The sequence below is a fragment of the Pleurodeles waltl genome, chromosome 8, assembly GCF_031143425.1.
Source record: "Pleurodeles waltl isolate 20211129_DDA chromosome 8, aPleWal1.hap1.20221129, whole genome shotgun sequence".
Classification (NCBI taxonomy): Eukaryota; Metazoa; Chordata; class Amphibia; order Caudata; family Salamandridae; genus Pleurodeles; species Pleurodeles waltl.
The window spans coordinates 1,391,141,511-1,391,164,832 of record NC_090447.1 but is presented as its reverse complement, the minus strand read 5'-3'; the positions used below and the strand labels follow the sequence as shown (position 1 = coordinate 1,391,164,832).

General features: G+C 42.9%; 1 protein-coding gene across 2 annotated transcripts in view; it reads left to right on the top strand.

Moving 5' to 3' along the window:
• The window catches only part of DEUP1 (deuterosome assembly protein 1), a 214,781-nt gene extending 208,736 nt beyond the window's left edge, over nucleotides 1-6,045 (top strand). For both annotated transcript variants that reach the window (XM_069202449.1, XM_069202448.1), the window contains one exon: nucleotides 5,689-6,045. In XM_069202449.1, the coding sequence (XP_069058550.1) occupies nucleotides 5,689-5,856 (168 nt within the window). In that variant the 3' untranslated portion in view covers nucleotides 5,857-6,045. The remainder of the gene's footprint in view (nucleotides 1-5,688) is intronic.
• Nucleotides 6,046-23,322: the final 17,277 nt, after the last annotated feature.

Here is a 23,322-nt window from a genome sequence, read left to right as displayed (position 1 = left end):
CAAGAAAAACATGATTTTCATGCAGGACAATGCTCCATCACACGCGTCCAAGTACTCCACAGCGTGGCTGGCAAGAAAGGGTATAAAAGAAGGAAATCTAATGACATGGCCTCCTTGTTCACCTGATCTGAACCCCATTGAGAACCTGTGGTCCATCATCAAATGTGAGATTTACAAGGAGGGAAAACAGTACACCTCTCTGAACAGTGTCTGGGAGGCTGTGGTTGCTGCTGCACGCAATGTTGATGGTGAACAGATCAAAACACTGACAGAATCCATGGATGGCAGGCTTTTGAGTGTCCTTGCAAAGAAAGGTGGCTATATTGGTCACTGATTTGTTTTTGTTTTTGTTTTGTTTTTGAATGTCAGAAATGTATATTTGTGAATGTTGAGATGTTATATTGGTTTCACTGGTAATAATAAATAATTGGAATGGGTATATATTTTTTTTTGTTAAGTTGCCTAATAATTATGCACAGTAATAGTCACCTGCACACACAGATATCCCCCTAACATAGCTAAAACTAAAAACAAACTGAAAACTACTTCCAAAAATATTCAGCTTTGATATTAATGAGTTTTTTGGGTTCATTGAGAACATGGTTGTTGTTCAATAATAAAATTAATCCTCAAAAATACAACTTGCCTAATAATTCTGCACTCCCTGTATGCCTGTGATGTTTTCACCTGCAAGGACCGTGGGGGGAGGATAGCACTTTAGGAAAGAGTAAGTTACGTAATGTGGCTGGTGTGAGGATGCCACTGGAGTCTCTAGCCTCCCCCATGTAGCGTCCTGCTGTCCAGCACGATACCCACTGCAACTGCGCTTAAATAGTACTTCTTAAAGGAGGGAGCTCACAGCCTACCCAGCGCCACTGGGAGCTGCAGCTTCTTGAGGGCTACCGAGGGCAATTTGCTTCCCAAATTACAAAAAGCTCATTAATGTATCTAACTCCATGAAGAAGAAGCGGGGAGGAACAAGTGGAAGGCTTTCAAAATAGTATAGCAACCTGGGTAGTACGATCATTTTCATGAGTGTGATTTTGCCAATGGGGGCGAGTGGGAGAGACTGCCAAAGAGGAGACACTACGAACACCGCTAACCATTAGTATGGTTCTGAGTTAATGATGGGCGACAGTATAATAAGCTTACTTGTAACCTTTCCCCACTTGGTATTTGTGCTATACTGTACATCACACATGCAAAGTTAGAAAAATTTGGAGAAAAGAAACCCTTTCTCCTTCTTTGTGCCTGCCTCGAGGATGCATAACTTATTGGTGCAATGCTCTGTCTACAAATGTAAGTAGACAGGCCTTTGCATCGAAAACATATTGAAAATTAAATGGGAACACCCATGTACCACCCAAGGGACACCCTCTTGAGACAAAGCTGTGCACTGTTTTTGTTTGTGTGCTGGAAAGTAAATAAGAAACCAACCCTTTGCCCTGGTGTGCATCACTTTTAGTGAGTTATGGCAGAAGAAATTATTTAGGCCTTGCAGTCCTTATGGACAGCTGAGTACTCCTTTCAAAACGTGCTAGAGTTCACTTTCTGTTAAAACAACACATTCAGTAATAGTATTATTGCTAGCATAAAGTCAACTCTGTTGTACAGTTTATTTTAAGCGCAGCATTTTGTAGAGGACCATTTGACCTCCGACAAGCTCTAATAGAAAATATAAAGCTAGAAAAGGGCCATGAATTGGTGGCATAACATATTACTTACAGGTTAACCCAGTCAAAGCGAGTTTAGAGAAGGAACTAGGTAAAATGGCCCTTTAACCAGGACTTATCCAGCCTACTTGGGGTGTAGTCCCAGAATAGTGTTGTCAGAATATTGCCTGACATAAATACGTTGTTTTAAATACCATCTGTCCTATTAGAGTTCATCATAAATGTACCCCCAATGGGGATATTATTACAAACAATATTCAGGATTCAATATTGATGTCTTACAATAATTCTGTATTTATTATTCTAATGTGCAGCCACTTTGGGAATGAGAAACAGAATGATCACTATACACAGTACATATTATCAAATAGAGTGACATGATTAATGACATCATAAATATACAACAATATCACATCTCTGGTGGAATTAGCAGAATCTCTAAGACCTGTAGGCCTTTTCTGTCTAATGTAGTAAGTAATGCTTATCTGGATTCTCCCCATTCACACTCTGTAGTACATTGTGAGCAAATTAGTTGAAACAAGGAGTATATATTTCTTTATATTTGGATGATAAAAGAAGTTTTGGGATTTAGGTTGCTTTTGTCTGTCAATAGTATCCTCAACAAAGAGCATTACAGCTTATATGAGCTGTTACCAGTTCAGCATCAGCTAGCCTCTCTCCCATCTACTGCTCTAATTTTACACTTGAACTAGAGTCCTTGCAATGACTCTAGGGCCATTAATACCTATAATATGTTTTCTGACATATTTATAGAAAATGGTGCAATATTTGGATTCTCTAGACCAACTAGCTGTGCCTGCTTGGTCAACATGGCATAATGGGACAGAGATCCCAATGAACTAAGCCGTATATAAGGAAGGTATGTATTAGGCAACAATCAGTCCTGTCTGATTCACAGGAGTATTTGTGGACTCCAAACCTTTTGTTTCCACTCAAGAATGTCCACTAAGAATGCTCTTTTTGATTTTATTACAATCAAAAACATATCCTAGTGCACACAATATGAATTTCTCTCTATCGGCTGTCCAACTCGTTCCTTGATCTCTTTAACTAAGCTACACTTAGCACTAACAGGAACCTGTGTGAGTTTCTTAAGTGGCCTTGCTCTAAGCCACATACCTTAGTGGAACAAATGAAGTATTGTTCCGTAAAAAGACAACTATTATTTCTGTCTCCACTATTAGCATCTTTGGCGTCTCCAGACATAGTGATAAGCCTGTCTGGAGCTGGATGTGCCTTCCTTTAGCCTTTAGAAATGAAAAGATGTTTATAGCTTTCTCTTCATGGCCCTCAGGTGGCTATCCCCTGGAAATGACAAGCCCTCTCTCCCCAAATAACATTGTATTGCAACTTATATATGCTGATTAACCTTTATTGCATATGTTGGAAACAAACAATCAATATAGGAGACCTAATGCCCTTTCACCTGCTTATTGTTCTGTGAAACACTGTTTACTGTTGGAACAAAATAACTGGAAATTAAGATTTAAGATTATACTGAAACAAACAATATATGTAAGCAAACTGAATTATCACATTGCAATAAAACCATTGTTAAACAATACTGTTTTTTGTGCATTTAAAATGAAAAGAACATGCATTTGAATACATTAGTATGTGAAATAATATAGGGAGTACCTAATTAGGAAAACTATAAAGATTACATTAGGATTTTGCCATGTGTGCTAGGTGACAGAAGATTAGTTGGGAGTAAGATGTTCTTTCTTGCTTTTCCATGAGAGCTAACATGTGTCTTCCGAGCCCTGTTGAAGCAATCCCTGATTGTGGAGTGCAACAGGAGTTTTAACCACACTCAAGGATTATTTCTGCAGTTGTTCATTCTTCTATGTTATGTGGGTGAGAAATCTTGGCTTTTCCTAGTTATAAGGGTATCTACTGATGTATGTTTTTGTTCCTTATCTGCTTAATGATGAACCTTCTTCTGGAAGCATATCAGTGAGGAGCACACAACCCATGCATCTGACCTGCCAGATTGCAATTGAAGAGGACTAAGAAACTCATACCTAGGCTCAGTCACCCAACTAATAATATTGTTGCTTCTTTCAAAGCTGACTAAAGGGTAGAGCAAGAAGTTGGGCTAAACGACATGACATTCCCAAGCAACAAATACTCCTTGCTGCAACAGCAACTGGAGGCATCAATTGTGAGGGGTAGCACACAATAGAAATGTGAGGATAATGAGCAGATAAGGCCAGGAAAAACTATAGTTGCCCTTTGTAATTAGGTAAATATTAGTTTGTGTTAATGAAACAACTCAGACAGTAGAACAACCTTCTTTCATGAGAGTGGTTCTGGACTCACTGAGATAGATCTCAGGAGAGAAACTTAGTCTGATGTGGATGCAGTGTGTCAGGCTTCTAGGTCCATGTTGCATAAATGAGAAATCACAGGGATTCATTTGCACATCTTGGCGCCAAGAAAATTGCCTTATTACTGATTTTCCTTAATCCATTTTGTTAGCTTTAATTCCTGAATTTAAAAACTCTTGGGTGCTCATGGTAATACAAAATATAATAAAGAACATTATGGGGGTCATTATGAGTTCGGCGGACGGTTTTGATCGCCCGCTGAACTTCCGACGGGGAAGTTGCAGCCACACAGGCTACCTCCCCACCAGCCCCATTAAGAGTTTCCTGCTAGGTCCACTGGCCTAGCGGGAAAGAGGCTACAGCATTGTCTCTGGCTCGTAATCGAGCCAGCGGCAATGCTGTAGCCTGCAGGCTGCACCAGCACCCTCGCAATATTGTGATGAGGCTGGCCAGGGGGGCCCCGGCACTGCTCATGCCAAGTGCATGGACAGTGCAGGGACCCCCCTGGGGTCCCCTGCACCCATTTTCTGCCAGCATTTTCATGGTGGTGGTACTGCCATGAAACCCCTGGTGGAGAGGGGATAATAATCCCCAGGGCAGCGATGCTTGCTTGCCGCGGTGTCCTGGCGGATTAGGACCGCCACCAGCTCCAGACCCTGGTGGAGCTGGTGGTTCCCAGCCAGCTCGACCACCTGGGCTGTAATGTGGTGCTCGGGGACCGACTACCATCCGCGAGTCTGGTAGTGACGGCCAGACTCATAATGTCCTCCTATATGTTTTGAATCACTCACGAGTGTCTTAACATTTCTACTATTCATGAAACCCTACACCAGAGGATATAGTGCTCATATTCAAATCTGAGATCGTGGAACTCAGGCAATGTTATAGAGTTTCCATTTTGCCAGGCACAAACACACACTCTCTGATCGTTGGCAGAATTTGTTCAATAGGAGCTTGCCTGAGGCAACCTATTTTAACAGTGAGGGGTCATAATGAATAGACCCACATCTGTGTCAATTTCATAACTAAATTTAATTTCTAACGATCACCTGTACTAACCCTTTAATCCTGCATCACCATCACTCGCTTATATTGCATAGTGTATAATACTCACGTCTTAGTTTGCTTGCATGTCATATAAAATGATTTATAGAAACCAGGTGACGCTGCTAACACCTATTGGACTTATTCATAGTAACCACAACTGCCTGGTATTGGACCCACAATTCCTGATTAACTTAACCATCATCTATGGCATAATGTAACTATGTGCTCTCAGCTGTGGGACCTACAGGCCCATGTTACTGCTACAAGTAACATACTCTGAACTATGTAACCAAGGTGAGGTAAGCCACTTTTCAAATTCATTCACTGTATCCATCACCATTTAGTGCATTATAAAGCTTCTGCACCTACAAAATTAAGTTTTGCAGTCTATGCAATATAAGCAAAATAATTATAAACATTGTTGATAGAGGAATATCATCTCAGAAACTCCTTACAGCTGCAGTTGAAACACCTTCTTCCATTGTGCATTCTGAGTACATGTACTACAGAAGGTTGTATAAATTATTCTTTGATATAAATACATGTCCATATCAGCAGACTGATAATCCTTCTAATGAAAAACTACCTGTTAATCACTATGTATGTTTGTTTTTCAGCCTTCCCAACATATGTCATTCTCAGCAACAGAACATTTTCTCCGTGAAGAAGAAAAAAGAGCTAAAGAATTTGAAAAGTTGTTAGGTTCACACATCGATGAATTGCATAAGAATTCTGGGCGGACACTTGCTAAATATACCAGGATTGGGCAGAATAGGCACATGTGATTTCACCTCTGATATACTTCCATAATAAAGTGAGAAAAATAAAAATGACTGCCTTGAACCTAACCAGTTTTTTAAAGTGGGACCTAAATAATTCTGATGCTACAAAAATACAAACTATTTATTGTAAAATTAAGGCCTTTCCTTATGTACAAAAAATATTATGACTAAAATAAAATAAGATATGTGAATGGTAGAAATATAAAATATGTTGAGTGTAAAACAAATGTACTGCTTTTGTTATAATAAAAATAAAATATATACATAAAGTAGTGAAAAACAGATTTTCTAATTTGGTATCAAATTCCATAATGTGTCTAACTATATTATGTTTTATTATAATACACTTACTTCAGTTTGAATCTCAGAAGTATTATTTTTCCTATGTTTAGCTTATTTTTAGAGCATTAGTGAAATCAAACAGCTGTCACTTTGAAACCGGTGATATTCATAAATGTGTGAATTTGTTTATCTTCCTTTATAATAAATGTATGTAGAAAATAATTTAGCTCCTGATAACATACAAACCATCTTTGCAATATGGGGTACCAGATATTTATCTTCTACTACACATCTGATAAGTTTGCGGAGGAAAATGCAGAGTCTGAGGACATAATTGGGTTGTGGCATCACGCCCAATGGAGACAGACTGTGCATTGTAGACTGTAAGCACGGATGTGGGGAACCTCATACAGTGAATCATGGACTGGCAACCTCGCTTGTAAGAACCTCGTCACAGGTGGAGGTCGAAAACGTTTTGGGAAAGGTAAGAACACAGAAAGTCCATCATTCTGAGGGCCTAACAAATGATTTCATGGGAAGTTATCACTCACAGTGGCTAGGTGTGATCACCTCATTGATTAAGATAATCTGTGTAGGTGGCAATTTCTCGAGCCATCTTTAAAACGGGTATAGTTATGCCTCAAATTCCCAAAGGTATTGGGGAAATACATTACATTTAATACATCACGTCTCTGCTGCCTTCTGCTGCAGGCACAGGTTCCTAGCCTGCCCTGCACCAATCCTGACGCTGCTCAGAGCAGCATCAGGATTTGTTTGGGAATGCCCAGGCAGGGCACTCCCAGTCAGACTGGGAGCCTGTGCAGGCTCTCTGCAGCCCGGGAACAGCCTGCTGCGCATGTATGTTTGGCCGGCCAAAGACGGCCAGCCAAACAGACATGCACTCTGAGCGAGAGTGAGCACTCTCCCTTAGTGCACGTCACCCCCAATTCCCCCAATGCCCACCCATTTCGTTTATCATCCTTTTGTTCTGAAAGGTTTGCAGCTTCTACTGCTGGCAGGAGGTGACGCTCCTCCGCCCATATGGAGGAGCTGTCCCTGGTGAGAACAGAAGCAAGAGGTTGGTTAGATCTCTATATAAGACCGCAAGGGGGGTAAGCAATGGTTTATAGTTGAGCTGTGCATAATTATCGTTACTTGAGTATAGTCATGCGTACGCCCAGGTTATTGGGTTATCTATTTTTTAGTTAATTTGTTTGTTTACATTTATGCCAATTATGCGATCTCCTAAATTTGCTTCATGGAATTCTTAGTTTGAGTAGAAAATGTATTGACAGAACTGTCTGGACATAGGTATCTTGCTTGACTTTTTTACACAAGTGTATATGCCTTCCTTGTGGCTATTAGGGCAGCTAACAGAGGTGAGGGATACATTTTACTCCTGAGCATATGATTTAAAATGTGATCTTGCAATAAAAATGATTTCCTAATGCTGATGCATAGCACGAATAAAACCTGTAATTGTGATACCACATTGATTGTGCAAGGAAACACACAGTTGTCCACTCCTAGTTTATACAGGCACCCTTGATGTTACCTCCGCACTAGCAGACTATCAGTAGTCATTACCTCTAAAGAAGTCAACAAGACTCCTATAAAGCGAAAGTGGGAGTGTATGGTGCTTGGGGAATATCTCTGTTACATGCACATCATTTTGAAATCGAGTAAGAAGCAGGTGAAAGCTACTTAAGGAAGATTTCTCAGTATATAGCATGTAAATTCATGGGCAAAAAGCGTGAGTGCTGGAATAAATAGAAGAGGAAACTTTGTGCATGCAAGAGATATTTGGAGATTTGTGTAAATGTGCAAGGGAGTGGTGCTGCCAGAAATGGATTTATAAAATGAATAGTAGATATGCCTTGGTTTCAAAAGGGAGAAAATATGGAACATAATCTACAGTTGATAGATTTGAATCTTGATCTGCCTTATTTACATGTTTAACTGACAAATATTTGAAAGGTATATTGAGTTAAAGGAAACAGAAGACCTATTCATCTTGATAGTCAAATATGCTGTGGATTGGAATATGAGATCAACAGTTATATTAAGAGTGCCTTGCTCTGTACTCATGAATCTGATTGAAACAGTACTTGCTATTTTGTGTGTATCTTTTTGTTGTTGTTGCTCCAAATCTGTTTATTGAAACATTTACAAAGAGAAACAGTACAGCAAATAGCAGAGTGTCATGGCTGCCACAGCCCAAGACATTGTCACATATGATTCATCAGAGTCCAACAGCTATTCAGTAGGGTGCACAACCTTTGTATGTATCTTATACGGATTCTGCATTTCATTTTCTGTGTTATGTGGTGAAAATAAAATAAAATATTTAGTACTTTTTGTACTTGCATTATTATTTCAACGACAAAAACATAAACCACCACTTTCTTATAGTAAATATACTTAAGTCATTATACGTTACTATATTATTTACAAGGCACAACCCACAAACTAAATTGCCTCTACACGCTGTACTTCATTAATGCTAAACAATCTCTTGCATCTGAAAAATCCTCACAGAATATTTTGCATATATTACAGTGTGGCTATTTGACCCTTTGGTACTAATTAATCCACCTATTAAGCTATAGTACATTTCTCTTGTCGCAGACTAACAAATGCAGATTCAAATGTCAAGCTGAAGTGGGCCTCAAAACGGAGATGTGCGTCCCACATTCCGGAAATATTTTTTTGAATTCTTGGAAAACAATGTTGACATTCAAACTACCCTGAGGCCGACTGAGTTTCTCAGAAAGTTGGAGTTTCTGTCTCAAATTCATAAGGAGAACTTCGGTCTTTGATCCAGTGAGCTTGAGGCCACTGTAGTTCACTCTAGTTCAGTCTCCCCAACCTCTCTTAAACCGCTTTTTGAAATTTAGAAGTCGTCATGTTGACCTTTGACTCACAGATACATTTATGTGTCTTCTGCCTAAGCTCAGATCTGCAGTCCCAGTTATGGAAAAATGTGGTTTGATAAGTAAGTTGAATAACAGTGGTCATTAGGAAGACCACTGGGATAGACAACAATTGTCTCCTCTTTGTAGTGCAATCATTTAACCAATGCATGAGAGATTAGGAAATGGTTGACTCTAAAGATATTATAACCGCTATATGACACAGAAATAAAAAGAAAAATCGATTATCTTACCTTTTCTTTCTTAACAAGAGTCAATCAGATTCAGTACAGCTGACATATTTTAGAACTGTGATTTGCTGCTTCCAAGGTGTGGGTACAGTTATGTTACATGTATTTGTAAAGCGCACAACTCACCTAGGAGGATATCCTGATGCTAAAGCAGGGGCTGTATGGGCTGCACTAGGGTCTGGGCTAGGTGAAGAGCCAGGTCTTCAGTTTCTTGCAGAATTCAACAACTGAAGAGGAGGCTCTGATGTGCAGGGCCAGGCTTTAGGAGCGAGGTAGAAGGCGGCATGACTGCTGGATCTGGTTCTTCATATGAGGGTAGGTAAGAGTGATGAGGAGTCTGAGTGGAAGTGTCTGGTTGGCCTGTGGAAGTTTTTTTGGTTGTTGAGGCACATGTGGCCAATGTTGTGTAAGGCTTTGTATGTGTTTGTGAGGATGTCAAAAAGAGCTTGTTTATGAATTGGGAGTCAGTGGACCCCTTTGAGGTGTGGAGTGATGCGAGTGCATGGTAGGAGGTTGAGGATGAGCCTGGTTGCAGAGATCTGTATGGCATGGAGTCTTCTGATCAGTTGAGCATTGATTCCAGCATACACTGTGTTGCAGTAGTCAGATTTGCTGGTGATGAGGGCTTGGATGATGGTGCTGCGAGTGTTGGTGAGGAGCTATTTGAAGATCATCCTGATCATCTTGAGTGTGTGTAAGCAGGAGATGGAGGCTGCCGGTGGTTTTCATCCATCTGACAACTACGGTCATGCAGTCGAAGTAATTGGTCTGGGTGTTTGGCCTTTTGTCAGAGAGGGAGCACATGAGCTGGGTGTCATCAGCTTAGGATATGATGTTCGATCTGTGGGCATGGATTATGCAGGGGAGTACGGTCATGTAGGCGTTGAACAGAGTGAGGCTGATTGAGGATCCTTATGGAAATCCACACAGCATCCAAGGTGAAGGGGGGCAGTCTGACTAACTGGGTGCAGCATGTCAGGAAGTAGCAAAACCAGCGAAGTGCTGGACCGTGGATGTTGACTTTGTGCAGTTGTTGGAGAAGGCTGAGGTAGAAGACAGTGTCTAAGACTGCATAACATTCCAGTAGGATGAGGGCTGCAGTGTCACCTGTGTTCATGATCATCCAAATGTCATCTCTGTAGGCGATAAGGGCAGTCTCTGTACTGTGGTTGAGTCTGAATCCCCACTGCATGGAGTCTAGGATGTGTTTATCTGTGAGGTGGGTGGCTAGGCATTTGTTTAATATCTTTTCCATGATGTTTGTCGGGTAGGGTAGCCGTGAGATAGGAAAGTAGTTGGCTAGAAATTTTGAGTCTGCAACATGGGAGGGGGACATGCCCCTGTAGTCACACAATTATCAAGGGTACCGTGTCACCTCTGGAATCTACTTTTAGCCCTGTTCTCTTACCTCCAAGAGGAATCAGTAGGAGAATGGGACTAAAAGTATGTTCCATAGGACCCCCTCCTCCCATGTTGCATAATATGTTTCTGAAGTAGGGAATCAAGACAAAACATTGCTACAATTAGGCAAGTAGACTCTATAGCTTCATGTTTATATGTCGTATGTTGTTTGTCCTATCTATTTGGATAGGTTGACAAAAAAGTCCAGGGAACCTTGTTAGTTACTATGAAAGCCCTGGACTCAAGAGGCCTAGTAAAGTAGTGCTGAAATATTTTGACAAGTGAGAGAGGCATTACATCCCTGGTTTACCCTATTTCTGGTTTTATATATATCAGGACAACCAATATTGTAAGGATACCTGGGTTGTTCCAGGTGTTTTTATCTTACTCCTAAGATCCCGGCTGTGATAATATCCAAAGTGGTCCCTGGAATATGATTAAATCTAGCCTTGTTTTTTGGACAAGAATGAGAACCAATGATGAAGCATGCCACTAACAGAGTGGGAGAGGGTCTAACAAAGAAAACCTTTTGGTTGTTTGAAGCAGGGTTTGTTTTTCTGTACACACATGTTTGAGTTTACTCTTGTGTGTGGGATACCCTAATGTGTTAAGGTATTATTTTGGGGGACTGTACCCCCTATCAATTAAACTCTTTCTCTCCCCTTCTTGAGAGGTAGTCTGGTGGCCATCACCGTTTTGTGGATTAAGTGATTTTTCCAGAGCCAACACTGGGGCATGAGCCCGGTTTCCCATATCCAAAGGCAGTAGCTCTGGCTGTTAGGCCACATACATATCTCTAAATTTACTTGTGAAAGTCATACACAGATGGGATGATTGTGAATGATCATGTACAGATGAACACATTCTTGGTTGAAATAGCTTTGTGGAGTAAAAAAAAAAAAATCTGCAAAATTGACTGGAAGTTTTACCCCGAGTCTTGCTGGAGAATACCTGCAACTGTTTGTTTTAAAACTGGACTTGGGGACATAGTTCAGCACCTTTACATAAGTGGTGCTGGAACAATTTGCAGAGTTGGGGTGCTGACATCAATGTTACATCACTGAAGTCAATATGAGTGTGAAAAATCCTAGCTTCACACAAAGGCCCACATTAACCAAATTTTTTTTTTTGAAAATGTACTTTTGTGGTTCCTTTGCATTATTCTGCCTCAAGGGGTTGTTCCATGGGTGGTGCTTGGGCGTTCAATGTAACCAACCATGGTTTTAGATGCAAAGACCTATTTACTATCGATTGTAGATGGTTGTGTGTTAAAAAGGAGAAATTTTATTTTTCTCTTAACTTTTCTTACTTCACGTGTGTTCCATTGTACAGCACACATCCGAAGTGGGAAAAGTTGTAAAGTTAGACTGAGCATAGTGTTATGTACTGTAAGGGCAACCTTCCAATACAAAACCTATGCAAGACTTACACAAAAACCATTTCAATATGGTGTAAAGTTGTATGCATGGTGCTTGGTTACCTGATTGTGCCCCAGTGCTAAGGAGAGGGCAGGATAGTGCCCTATCGCTGTAGATATGGTGCTTTCCTACTCTCTCCTTATCACACAATGCAGCGCAGCAATTTGAGTGGCACTTTTGATGATTTGGTCCGAAGTGTAGTAAATGTATTTAGCACAGTGGCAGTAAGGATGTAGTATTTGCCTTGTGGTGCATTTTGGAGCATAATGTCACAAACATAGTGCTAAAACATTGTACAGTAGCATGATGATATTTAAAGACAGCACATTTTCCATTTAAAAGGCCAATAAATTTGCACAGAGATACAGGTTTACTGATAAAACTATATAGCAAACAAATGATAATGTGTGGAAATTGAGTTTCAATGAACATATTTACCAAGTAAAATTTTCTTGATTTGTTTTCATTCTATTAAAATCTTCCTTTCTATCACACTTCAGAATCACAAAAAACATTCTTCATTTATGCTTTCCTAACTGCTAATATATTCTGAAATATGTGTACAGTCAGTGGCGGCTGGCAGCTTTAGGAGGGAGGGGGGTGGGCAGGCAGCACACATACACACACATTCTTTCACACACAGTCAACCACGCACGCACGCACATCCATTAACAACAACCATAACATTCAAACATGCACGTACGCACCAAACATTCATTTTAAAAGTTCACACACACTCATTCTTTCACACACACATTCACGCACGCACACCCATTAACAACACTCATAACATTCAAATATGCAAGCACGCACCAAACATTTATTTTAATACAACACACACTTATTCTTCCGCACGCACACGCACATCCATTAACACTCATAACATTCAAACATGCATGCACGCACCAAACATTCATTTTAAAAGATCATACACACTCATTCTTTCACACACACACACATGCACGCACGCACATCCATTAACAACACTTATAACATTCAAACATGCACACACTTACCTTCAGCCTCGAGGTCCCAGAGGGTGGGACTGCTGCCTTCCCTCATTAAGGCAGCAGTTCCAGCCTCATCACAGAGTGGGATGGGGTCGGTGAGACTGCTGACCCCACCCCAGTCTGTGATGAAGTGTCACTGATTGACACTCACCCTGGGCGCTTCAGGGCTTAAACCTGAAGCGCCCAGGTCGAAGTCAATGGGTGACGCTTTCCTCGTCACCCAGGGGAGGGCCTTGGGGCACCTTTGCTGAGCTGAGGAGGTCACGCCCATAGGAGCTGTGACCTACTCAGCCCAGCAAAGTTCAGCTCAGGCAGCCACGAGTCTGCGCAAATCCCGCATGTCTGCTCCTGGCTGTCTGAGCTGAAAATGAAGAGTGTCTGTAAGGCTGACCTTTGTTCAGCCTGACAGACACTCTTCATGAGGGGCAAAAGGTGGGGGGGGCGTGGCCCCTCCGCCCTAAAGGACGGGCCACGCCTGTGTGCAATACATTTACAGGTATTTAAATTTTTATGTGTGTTACAAAAAATGACAACCTACAGCTTTTCCTTTAGTATTCCCTGTACCTCAGAAAGATTGTCACGTATTTCGCTTTAAAAACTAGTTTCACTGTGCACTAAGAATGAAAGTGAACACTGTGTTAAAGGAATAAGCAACAGTCTTTGTCAAAAGACATAGCCTGACATTTGATCTCTGTCTTTGAAGCACAGACTGACAACATAGATACAAAATGCAAAAAGGCGTTCTTATTTACTGCTATCTGTAGACCCACCAGAAATCAGCTGGCAACCCACAGTTTGGGAAAAGCTGATCTACAGGTTGCACTGATATGTGCAAATAGCACCTTGGATCTCCCAGCGCGTTCAGTAAACATACACAGGTCATGTTTTGATAATATTTGTCCAGGCCTAACCTCAAGGTATGTGGAGTTGTGAGTTTCTAATTACACCTTTGGACACAGATTTCGAGACCACTGTTCAAATCTTGATTGTTACCCAACTGTGCCATGAGACCTTCACTTACCTTGCAAAGTTTGGTTATTACATGTTATTGTAAAAGGATGTGGCTAAAATGTGAGTTACTGATTTAAAAGGTTGTTGTTTGTTCTCAGCAGCACACTATCAAATGTTGAGATTTGGAAGACTCCATGGCACCTCTTGTTCCTTTATTCTAGAGTGGGCAATAGCACGGTTGGCTGACATGTTCCTTATTTTGAGATGATTGACACTTCTTTACTGAATTCTAATGCATGCTTCAAATAAAGCAGATGAAAGCTAACTTAGTTTGCTCATTATGTTGATATTGGGTGAATGGTTCTTTGCTCTGGGCCTTGAGTCGGCAGGATTCAGCGAGGAGCCTCACGGATGAATCATGTATCGAAATAATGGCTGGGGTCGGAATTAATCAGCAGCTGAAGATGCAGCACCAATTACGAGCTACATTGCACCAATGCTTAATGTGTGCCAGTGGTGTATTGGGGATGGGCACCAGCCCTCCTTTTTGGGGACCAGGACTTATTTTTCAGCATAGATTATGGTTTAATGCCAGATCTACTAAAATTGCATGATCTGACTTGTCCCTAAATCCTAATGGCAAGTAAAAACAGCTGAAAGCGGTGTGGAGGTGGGGGGCTAGGAACTATATTACCTCAATTATCTACCTGTGATGTTTGCTTTCCTCCCCTTTGCTATTCCCTACATCTATGAATTTGTCGTTGAGGTTCTATTACCTGTACAATTCCTATACCAGACAATGACTGCCCACCTCTGTGCAATAGCACAACACAAACAGCCAAATTTAGAGCTGCTGGTACTGGCATCAGCAGGCGTCTCGTACTAAGGGCCGGATTAAGATATTGGAGGTAATGGTCCCGCCATCGATTTTTTGACTGGAAACCTGCCCTCCCCTGTGACAGTTCGCCCGCCATATTTAGATGTCAGCTGGAGCATAAGCAAAAGGCCTCTGATGGCCTGTCGCCACCGCCAAGAAAATTTACCCATGTCGCTGGTACCATAGGCAAAAGCGTCGGGACGCAACTGTGGCGGCCAAACCTCCACACCTGAGTTGGAAGATTGGGAGCTATATAAGGATGAAATTCACCTTTTAATGCTTTCCACAAATCCTGCCACAAATTACCTGCTGCTACCAGTCCTCCTTGTGCTCCTGGACTGGGACCAAGTTAGAAATCAACCCCTTCATCGCTGGAACAGAAGGTAAGTCACGGGCATTCCTGTTACCCTCAGAGTTTTAGCATCACAGTAATACTGGACTTGTACATGGCTCAATAACTTGTGCAAACACCACCATAAAGCTGCAAAATGCTTAAGTGTGTGATTTGTAGTCAGAAAATGTATCTGATAGGCCTGATAGCCTTAGGGTGGTCATCCCCCAACTTTCTGCCTGCCTCCCTCCATTTTTCTGACCCTGTTTTTGCTGGTTTTAGGACTCTGCACACTTTACCAGCGCTGACCAGTGCTAAAGTGAATATATTCTCTCCCCTAAACATGGTAACATTGGTTCCTACCCAACTGGCATATTTAATTTACTTGTAAGTCCCTAGTGAAGTGCACTAGAGGTGCCCAGCGTCTGAAAATTAATTGCTACTAGTGGGACGCAGCACTGGTTGGGCCACCCACATACGTAACTCCTAAACTATGTCCCAGGCCTGCCATTGCTACGCCTGTATGAGCAGATTCACTGCCACTTCGACTTGGCATTTAAAACTACTTGCCAAGCCTTAATCTTCCCTTTTTATACATATAGGTCACCACTAAGGTAGGCCCTATGTAAACCATAGGGCAGGTTGCTATGTAAGTACAAGGCATGACAAGTGCTTATGTGTTTTACATGTCCTGGTAGGGGAAATTCACAAATTAATTTTCCACTATTGTGATGCCTGCTCCTCTCTTAGGCCAGCATTAGATCTGCCCTTACATACATTTTAGTGGTAGATTCTGATCTGAAAGGAGTAGCCCTGTCATGTTTAGTATGGCCAGAATGGTAATAGAAAATCCTGCATAATGGTGAAGCTGGAATTAATATTACTATTTTAGAAATGCCACTTTTAGTAAGTGGGCATTTCTCTGCACTTACTGCCATCTGTGCCTTACAGTCTGTCTCCAGTCCACATCTGGTCTGTGCTGGTTGACAGCTCCCCTTGTGTATTCTTCCAGACAGCCATACATACAGGACACTCAGTCACATCTGCATTCTTCAGCATCAGCATACTGAATGGGTCTTCCTGGGCAGGAAAGGTGGAGGGGCACTCTCTTACACTTCTAAGGCCAGTGGCCCACCCTTATACAGTATAAAGGACTGATAACCTCCCACAGGGATCCTGGCAGAAAGGACTGGGCTGAAAGGGGAACATATGCACTTCAAAACCACTCTTTGAAGTTTCCCCACTTCAAAAGCATTTTGGGGTATATCTACTGGGTCTCTGACCCCACCAAATCTGACATTTCTGGATCTACACCTGGACTCTGTCAGAGAGACTGCCTGGCTGCCCAAAGGACTCATCTGGACTTCTTTGCTGAGAAGAACTCCTGCCCTGCTTGTTGCCCTGTGGCCTGCTGGCCTCTGACTCTGCCTTCCATACAAGTGCTCTCCAAGGGCTTGAATTGAGCTTCCCTCCTGTTCTGAAGTCTCAAGGCCACAAAGACTTCACCAAAAAAGAAGAAAATCCCATGCTTCGGAAAATCGATGCAACATCTGCAGAAATTGACGTAGCGCCTGCCTCACAGCTGAAAATTCACAGCATCGCATACCGGATCGACGCAGCGCCTGCTCCATCTACTGGCGTGCCCAGGATAATCAACACATCGTCCGAGGGCATCAAAATATCCCTGCATCGCAGTGAGGAACCAAGGCTGCTCTCCTGGAATTTGACGCATCACCTTGAAGCGCAGAAAGAACCAACACATCGTCTGTGCCATGCCAGAGAATCCAATGCAGCACCTTATTTTTCAGTGCATCTCTTGCTCTGCGGCCCCCGTTCGTTGTTATTTTTGACGCACCCCAGGTACTGTGTGTTACAAGGATATAACCAATGATTCTTAAGGATTGAGACTCATTTAAACCTTTAAAAAGTGATATCTCAACTTGTGCATATTTGACTTTTGCTGTTTTTATCTTATTTTATTCAGATAAATATTATCTATTTTCTAAATTGGTGTGGAGTACTTTTTGTAGTGTTTTCATTGTGTTACTGTCTGACTTATTTCACAAATACTTTACACATTGCCTTCTAAGTTAAGCCTGCCTGCTCTGTGCCAAGCTACCAGAGGGTGAGCATAGGCTAATTTTGATTGTGGTGTGACTTATCCTGACTAGGGCTTGTGGTCCCTACTTGGACAAAGGAGTATACCTCTGCCAAATAGAGACCCAATTTTTAACAGTATCAGAACAGACCTCGAGATATAAGTAGCACCCATCATTCTGGTGTGGACTGCCTTCATGGCAATAAATACCTACGCATTAAGTCTCAACAATCAGAAATAGAAATGTGTCCGCACAGGTGTGTACAATAATGTCCCCAAAATCTCGAAAGTATCAACTGAAACAGTATACCTAATCTGAACCAAACAATCCCATGATAATGTAGCAACTAGACTACAACATGCTACAGGGGGTGTACACAGAATGTACTACAGATTTTACTGGGGAACAGCAAATATGTCAGAGATGTATGAATGTCACATGTCCCCTTGGTGTATGCAATTTATCAAAAACATAAGATCCCATTTAACTGTAAAGCGTCAGGTTCCCTGTGTAATGCATATGGGCATATTATTGGCACATCATGTTAAAAAAAAACACAATCTCTAGTCACAAAAACAGAAACATATACGATTTTGGTGTAAGTGTCCTGTAACAACATGAATGCTTGCACCACAATTAATATGTCCATCACAAATGTACAACACTAATGTATGTTTTGGCAAAATATCTAAAAGATACAACCTATGCTAGTCACTGTCACAAATGAGAGTAAGTGCATGGTACACACATTAGCAGAAAGAAATTCATCACCAAACAATTAGTTCAAATCACAAAATAAGGCCAGGACAAAGGTATTCTCAAAATTAAAATGTTTTATATCAATGAGATAACTCTCTCATAAGTAGATAAATAAAATAGTATAGAAAAAGAAAGGTACAAGGTCAGTAGTCCATTGTGTGGGTGCATGCCTGCAACTTGCCTCCTAATTCCACTGTCAAAATAAACCTCCTCTAAAAGGGGAATGTATGGAGCAGAGAGCAGGCACCTCAATGATCTCACTGGGAGTTATATGTGCTGTATCCTTAGATATATGTCTCTTACTGATTGTCTGTTGGGTGGGTGAATGTGGGCTTTTCGGTCCAGTATGTGTGAGTGTGGATGTGTGTATAGTGGATGTGGTATGTGTTGGTGTGGTGTCTGTGGGTGTTCTGGTACATGTGTGTGTGATGGTGGGTGCGCTGACTTGGGGTGTGCTGGTGGTGGGTGTGGGCGGGTGCTGTGTCTGTGGGTGTGCTGGTGGTGTGGGTGAGTGGTTGTGTCATGGTGGGTGTGATGCCTGTGGGTATGCTTGTGGTAGTGGTGTATGTGATGTCCTCATGTGTGTGTCTGTGCCTGTGTTTTTACTGTGTCTGTGTTGGGGTGTGCTGCTTGTGGTTGTTGTTGTGGATGCATGCATATGTTTGAGTGTCCTTTGGATAGGGCTGGGTTGAGAGATTTTGGATGGGGAAGGGGTGGGAGTGGGAGTGGGAGCAAGAGGTTGGGGTTGGTGGGAGGCTGCGGCCATTGAGAAGGCCAGACCCTAGAATGACCACTGTAGGCCAGACAGGGCATTATGGATGCCATCAAAGTAAGCCAGCATATGTGTGTTCCCCTGGATGCCCCTGGATGACATTCAGAAGTGCAGTCTGACCTAAAGCGATCATCAGTAATAGATCTACAGCCTCTTCAGTGAGCACAGCCTGGGACACCAGGGCAGGGGCATAGGTGCCTTCAGAAAAGCAGGCGCTGCCCCTTTTGAGGGGCAGCTATAGCCAACTTGGTGGGGGGAGCATGGGGGAGTGTGGAGATTAGAATGGGGGAGGGGCAGACAAAGACGCAGGTGTCACAGTCTCTCCAGGGTCTGCCGTCACTAGGGAGTGGTCTTCATTGGAAGCCTCCGAGGAAGATGTAGAATCACTTGGTGGCCCCCTGGTGTCCCCCTCACCCTCTGTGCCACTAGGTCCCTCGGTGTTGGTGGTGTCCACATCCGATCTCCACTGGCCAGCTTCATCCCTACTGATGTGGTCGCTGTCACCTTCACTTTGCCCAGTTATTGCTAAAAAACTGATACAACAGTTTTATGGTATCTGTGAGAATACAATTGGACATCAATGTACATCACACAACATTTGCAACAAGTTAATCTCAGCTCCTATACCATGTATGCCTTTGTCACTTATACACTTGTAGCTTACTCCATGACAAAAACTTCCTAGAGCATGAGTAAACACATAGGCCTGGAGTCATCTCTTAACCACTGCTGTACAGAGCTAAAATTGATTCATTTCTCTCAAAGGGCAAGATTTTGGGATGGCAATTGACTGCTCAAGATGAGACACCACAACATTTATGTGAGGTAACCTTCCCTTATGCAAATGTCCCTTTCGGTATCACATTGCTGTCCATCATCAATTTTTCCTCTGTGCTGGACTAAGGACACAAAATTCTTGTCTATGGGACGTACAGCTCTCTCACCAAAGTGGATACTTTCCTGTCTGTTGCAAGCAATACAGTTTGGCAGACAAATTAACTTTGGTAATCACAGACTGGCTTACATGCATATTTGCGAAGAACTTAGAACTCAGGTCCACCTGCTACTGTCCACATTAACTTACGAGATGTTTTCTGGATAAACTGCTTTCAAATATGTGCCAGATAAGGAAAGATGCCACTATACACATAATACCAATACTTTTGGTGCTGATGCACATTCTCATATAGTCATAGCACCAACTTACCAATGTGATCTCTGATATATCAGCTGCATTTTGATTGCACAGTTTGCCACAGTTACCAGTAATGGAGCCTGCATTCACTACACACATTTGTAACATACCATCCCACCTGACCCAATCATGACATGGGGCATGTTTAGTGACACTGTTCCTCATGTCATTGTGAAAATGCTGACAACCCCTTGGTTTGCATGCAGCCATGTGTCTGCCCACAACAGTACTTGCCTTGTGAGGAGGAATATAGGCTCACCCTTCAGCACAAAGCAAAATACCACACACAGCATCAGATACTGTCTGATCAACTTACATTTCCAGAAATCATCATGGGCTTTGGATGTATGCCAACCTCAATGTTGATGGCATACAACATAGCTGGAAAGTAAAGAGGTCAAAACAACAATATCTACAGAGAATGATTTACCCCCTTGTTGCTGCTGTTGGGCCATCAAATGCCTATCAAGCTCCAGGTAAGCCACTGCAAGGATGAGGGCCAATAGGAGGGTGCTGCACACCCACCTGGATCGCTGGGAGGACTGCCCGGCTTGGCTCTCAGCAGACTTGCATGTTACCCAATGCAGGTCCTCCCACCGCTTCTGACAGGGCAGGCTACACTGCTTGTGTACCCCCAGGTCTTCAACTTATTTGCAATGGCATTCCAGATCTCCTGCTTGTGATGGGCGTTGACCTATAAGGATGACATAAAAGAACAAGAACAGAAAATTCAGTGCTTCTGTTTGGCAGTACTGCTGTGACATTACATTTTTTATATTCACACTGTTATAAATGGGGTCTCTAGTTGGCAGTGGTCTGCACCCTTTCCAAGTAGAGACACTCATTCTAGTCGGGGTAAGGGAGCCACACAGCTAGATAACGTTGCTCACCCCTTTGGTCGCTTGGCTCAAGCAATCAGGCTTATTTCAGAAGCAATGTGTAAAGTATTTGTACGCACAAACAGTAACACAGTAAAAAGATCACAAAAGTACTCCACACCAGTGTAGCAAAATAGCCAATATTTATCTGAGTAAAACAAGACCAAAACTTCAAAAATCCAGCATACACACGTACAGATATGAATTTTCAAAGATTAAGCACCAACTAGGGCTATCACAATGTCTTGATGGAATCGTTCCCAACAGTCTGACGCCACTCGTGAGGGAGTGCGGGTAGGTCACAGAGTCACATGGACCCCAGCCACAGCACCTTTGAAAACTGTGAGGAAACAAAGATGTTGTGCGGAGTCAGGGAAGAGAGGCATCGCTGGAGCAGGTGGGGTGTCGATTCTCTACTGCTACTGGGAGGTGAGGTGTCCGTTACTTACTGCTAGGCAGGGAGGTGAGGTGTAGGTTCCTTACTGTTGCAGGGGAAGTGATGAGGTGTGGGTGGAGAGGCATCGGTCCCTCACAACCCAGCGGGGTCGATGAATCAAGCAGGTCAAAATGCGAGGCGTCAAATTTACGGTATCGCAAACACACCACAGGGCCAAAGGTGCTACTGCTGAGTCAGGTGTCACAGACGTCGGTGACACGGCACTCTGCACTCACACTGTGGTGGGACTTCGAAAATGCTGCAGTGGCATCAGACTTGCGACATCGGTTGCAGTTGTTGCACTCAGGGAAGACCACAGCTCCGGTGCAGGCAGTGGCGTGGAGTCGGACAGCGGCACCAGTTCCAAAGTCACTCTGGAGTCGATGTGCTTGTTTCTTCTTGGTTACTCCAGAACTCACTCCCAAGGGCCCACGAACTTGATTTGGCACCACTTGGCAAGTCAGGACTCTCAGCAAGAGAACCTAGGTGCTGGCAGATTAATTATTTGATGTCCCTGAGACTTCTTAACAGGAGGTAAGCTCTGTCCTAGCCCTTGGAGAACCTTTGGCAGCAGCATGTAGAAAGAAAAGTCCAGTCCTGTCACTCCAAGGACAGAAGAAGCAAGCAGAAGGACAGCACAGCAAAGCAACAGGCAGAGTGGCAGTCCCTCCGAAAGCACCCAGCTCTTTTTCCTATAGAATGTACTTAGTCCAGAAGGATTTAAACTATGTGGTGTCAGAGATCCAGTCCTCATACCCATTTCTGTCTTTTTAGTAGGCAAACGTCAAAGAGTAGTCTTTGTAGTGCACAAGACTCTGCCTTTCCTGCCCTGGCCTCAGACACACTCCAGGGGATTGGAGACTGCTTTGTGTGAGGACAGGCACAGCCCTACTCAGGTGCAAGTGTCAGCTCCTCCCACCACTCTATCTCAGGAAAACCCACCAGGAAATGCATGGCGCACCTCAGCAGCCTTTGTGTGACTGTCTAAAGTGAAGGCACAACAGCCCAACAGTCCAACTGTCACCCTCACTCATGACATCTTCTTTGACATCACTAATAATATCACTGTAACATTTGCAGTAAGATTATTCCTGAGAAAACTTTGCAGGGCAAGAGCGGAGATACAGTTACCTTGGAGCACAAGTTATAGTTACTTGAAATAACTCTAACTATAGTAGCTGAATTTCTATGGTTTTGTGCGTGTAAAATCTGAACCTAACTAAAAAATATTCAAAGTTTCAAAGTTTTTTCATTCTATTTCCTAACTATAACGTCCCTGTAACCTTAGGTTTTTTCAGTGAATTTCTATGGTTGTTTCAACATTAAGTAAGATTCCCATCACAATGCACGGCAGGGGGCGTTGGGTGCAGGGCTTGGCATTGTGCTGCCCACACCCAAGCTTGCCACTCCTGGCCCCTCCTCCTTACCATCTAGTATTCAAGTCCATAGCCCTGCTACCTCATTGACAGCCATGTGTGGGTGTTGTTTTGCCATTGCCCTTCCTGCCTGCCCTGAACAGTTAGCTTGCTGCCCCATCCACCTGCTCCCTACCATCTGTTGTCTGAGTCCATGTACCAGCCCCCTCCATTCTGCCCTGCATAGTCCGATGTGCTGCCACTGCTCCCTCCCTCCAGCTCTTCGTGGTCTGTTATGCTGCAACTGTCCCTCCTGTCTGTCCAGTATGGTCAGCTTGCTGCCCTTGTCTCTTTCCCCTCTGCTCTCTGTTGTCCATGCACATTGACCTGTCCCCTCCATATTGCTTTTCATGGTCCGTTGTGCTGCACTGCCGTCCCGCTTGCCCTGTATGATGTATTGTGGTTCTGTAACCCCTGACGCTTGCCCTGTAAGGTCAGTTTGGTGCCACTGCCCATCTCCCTCCTGTCCTCTGTTATCCAAG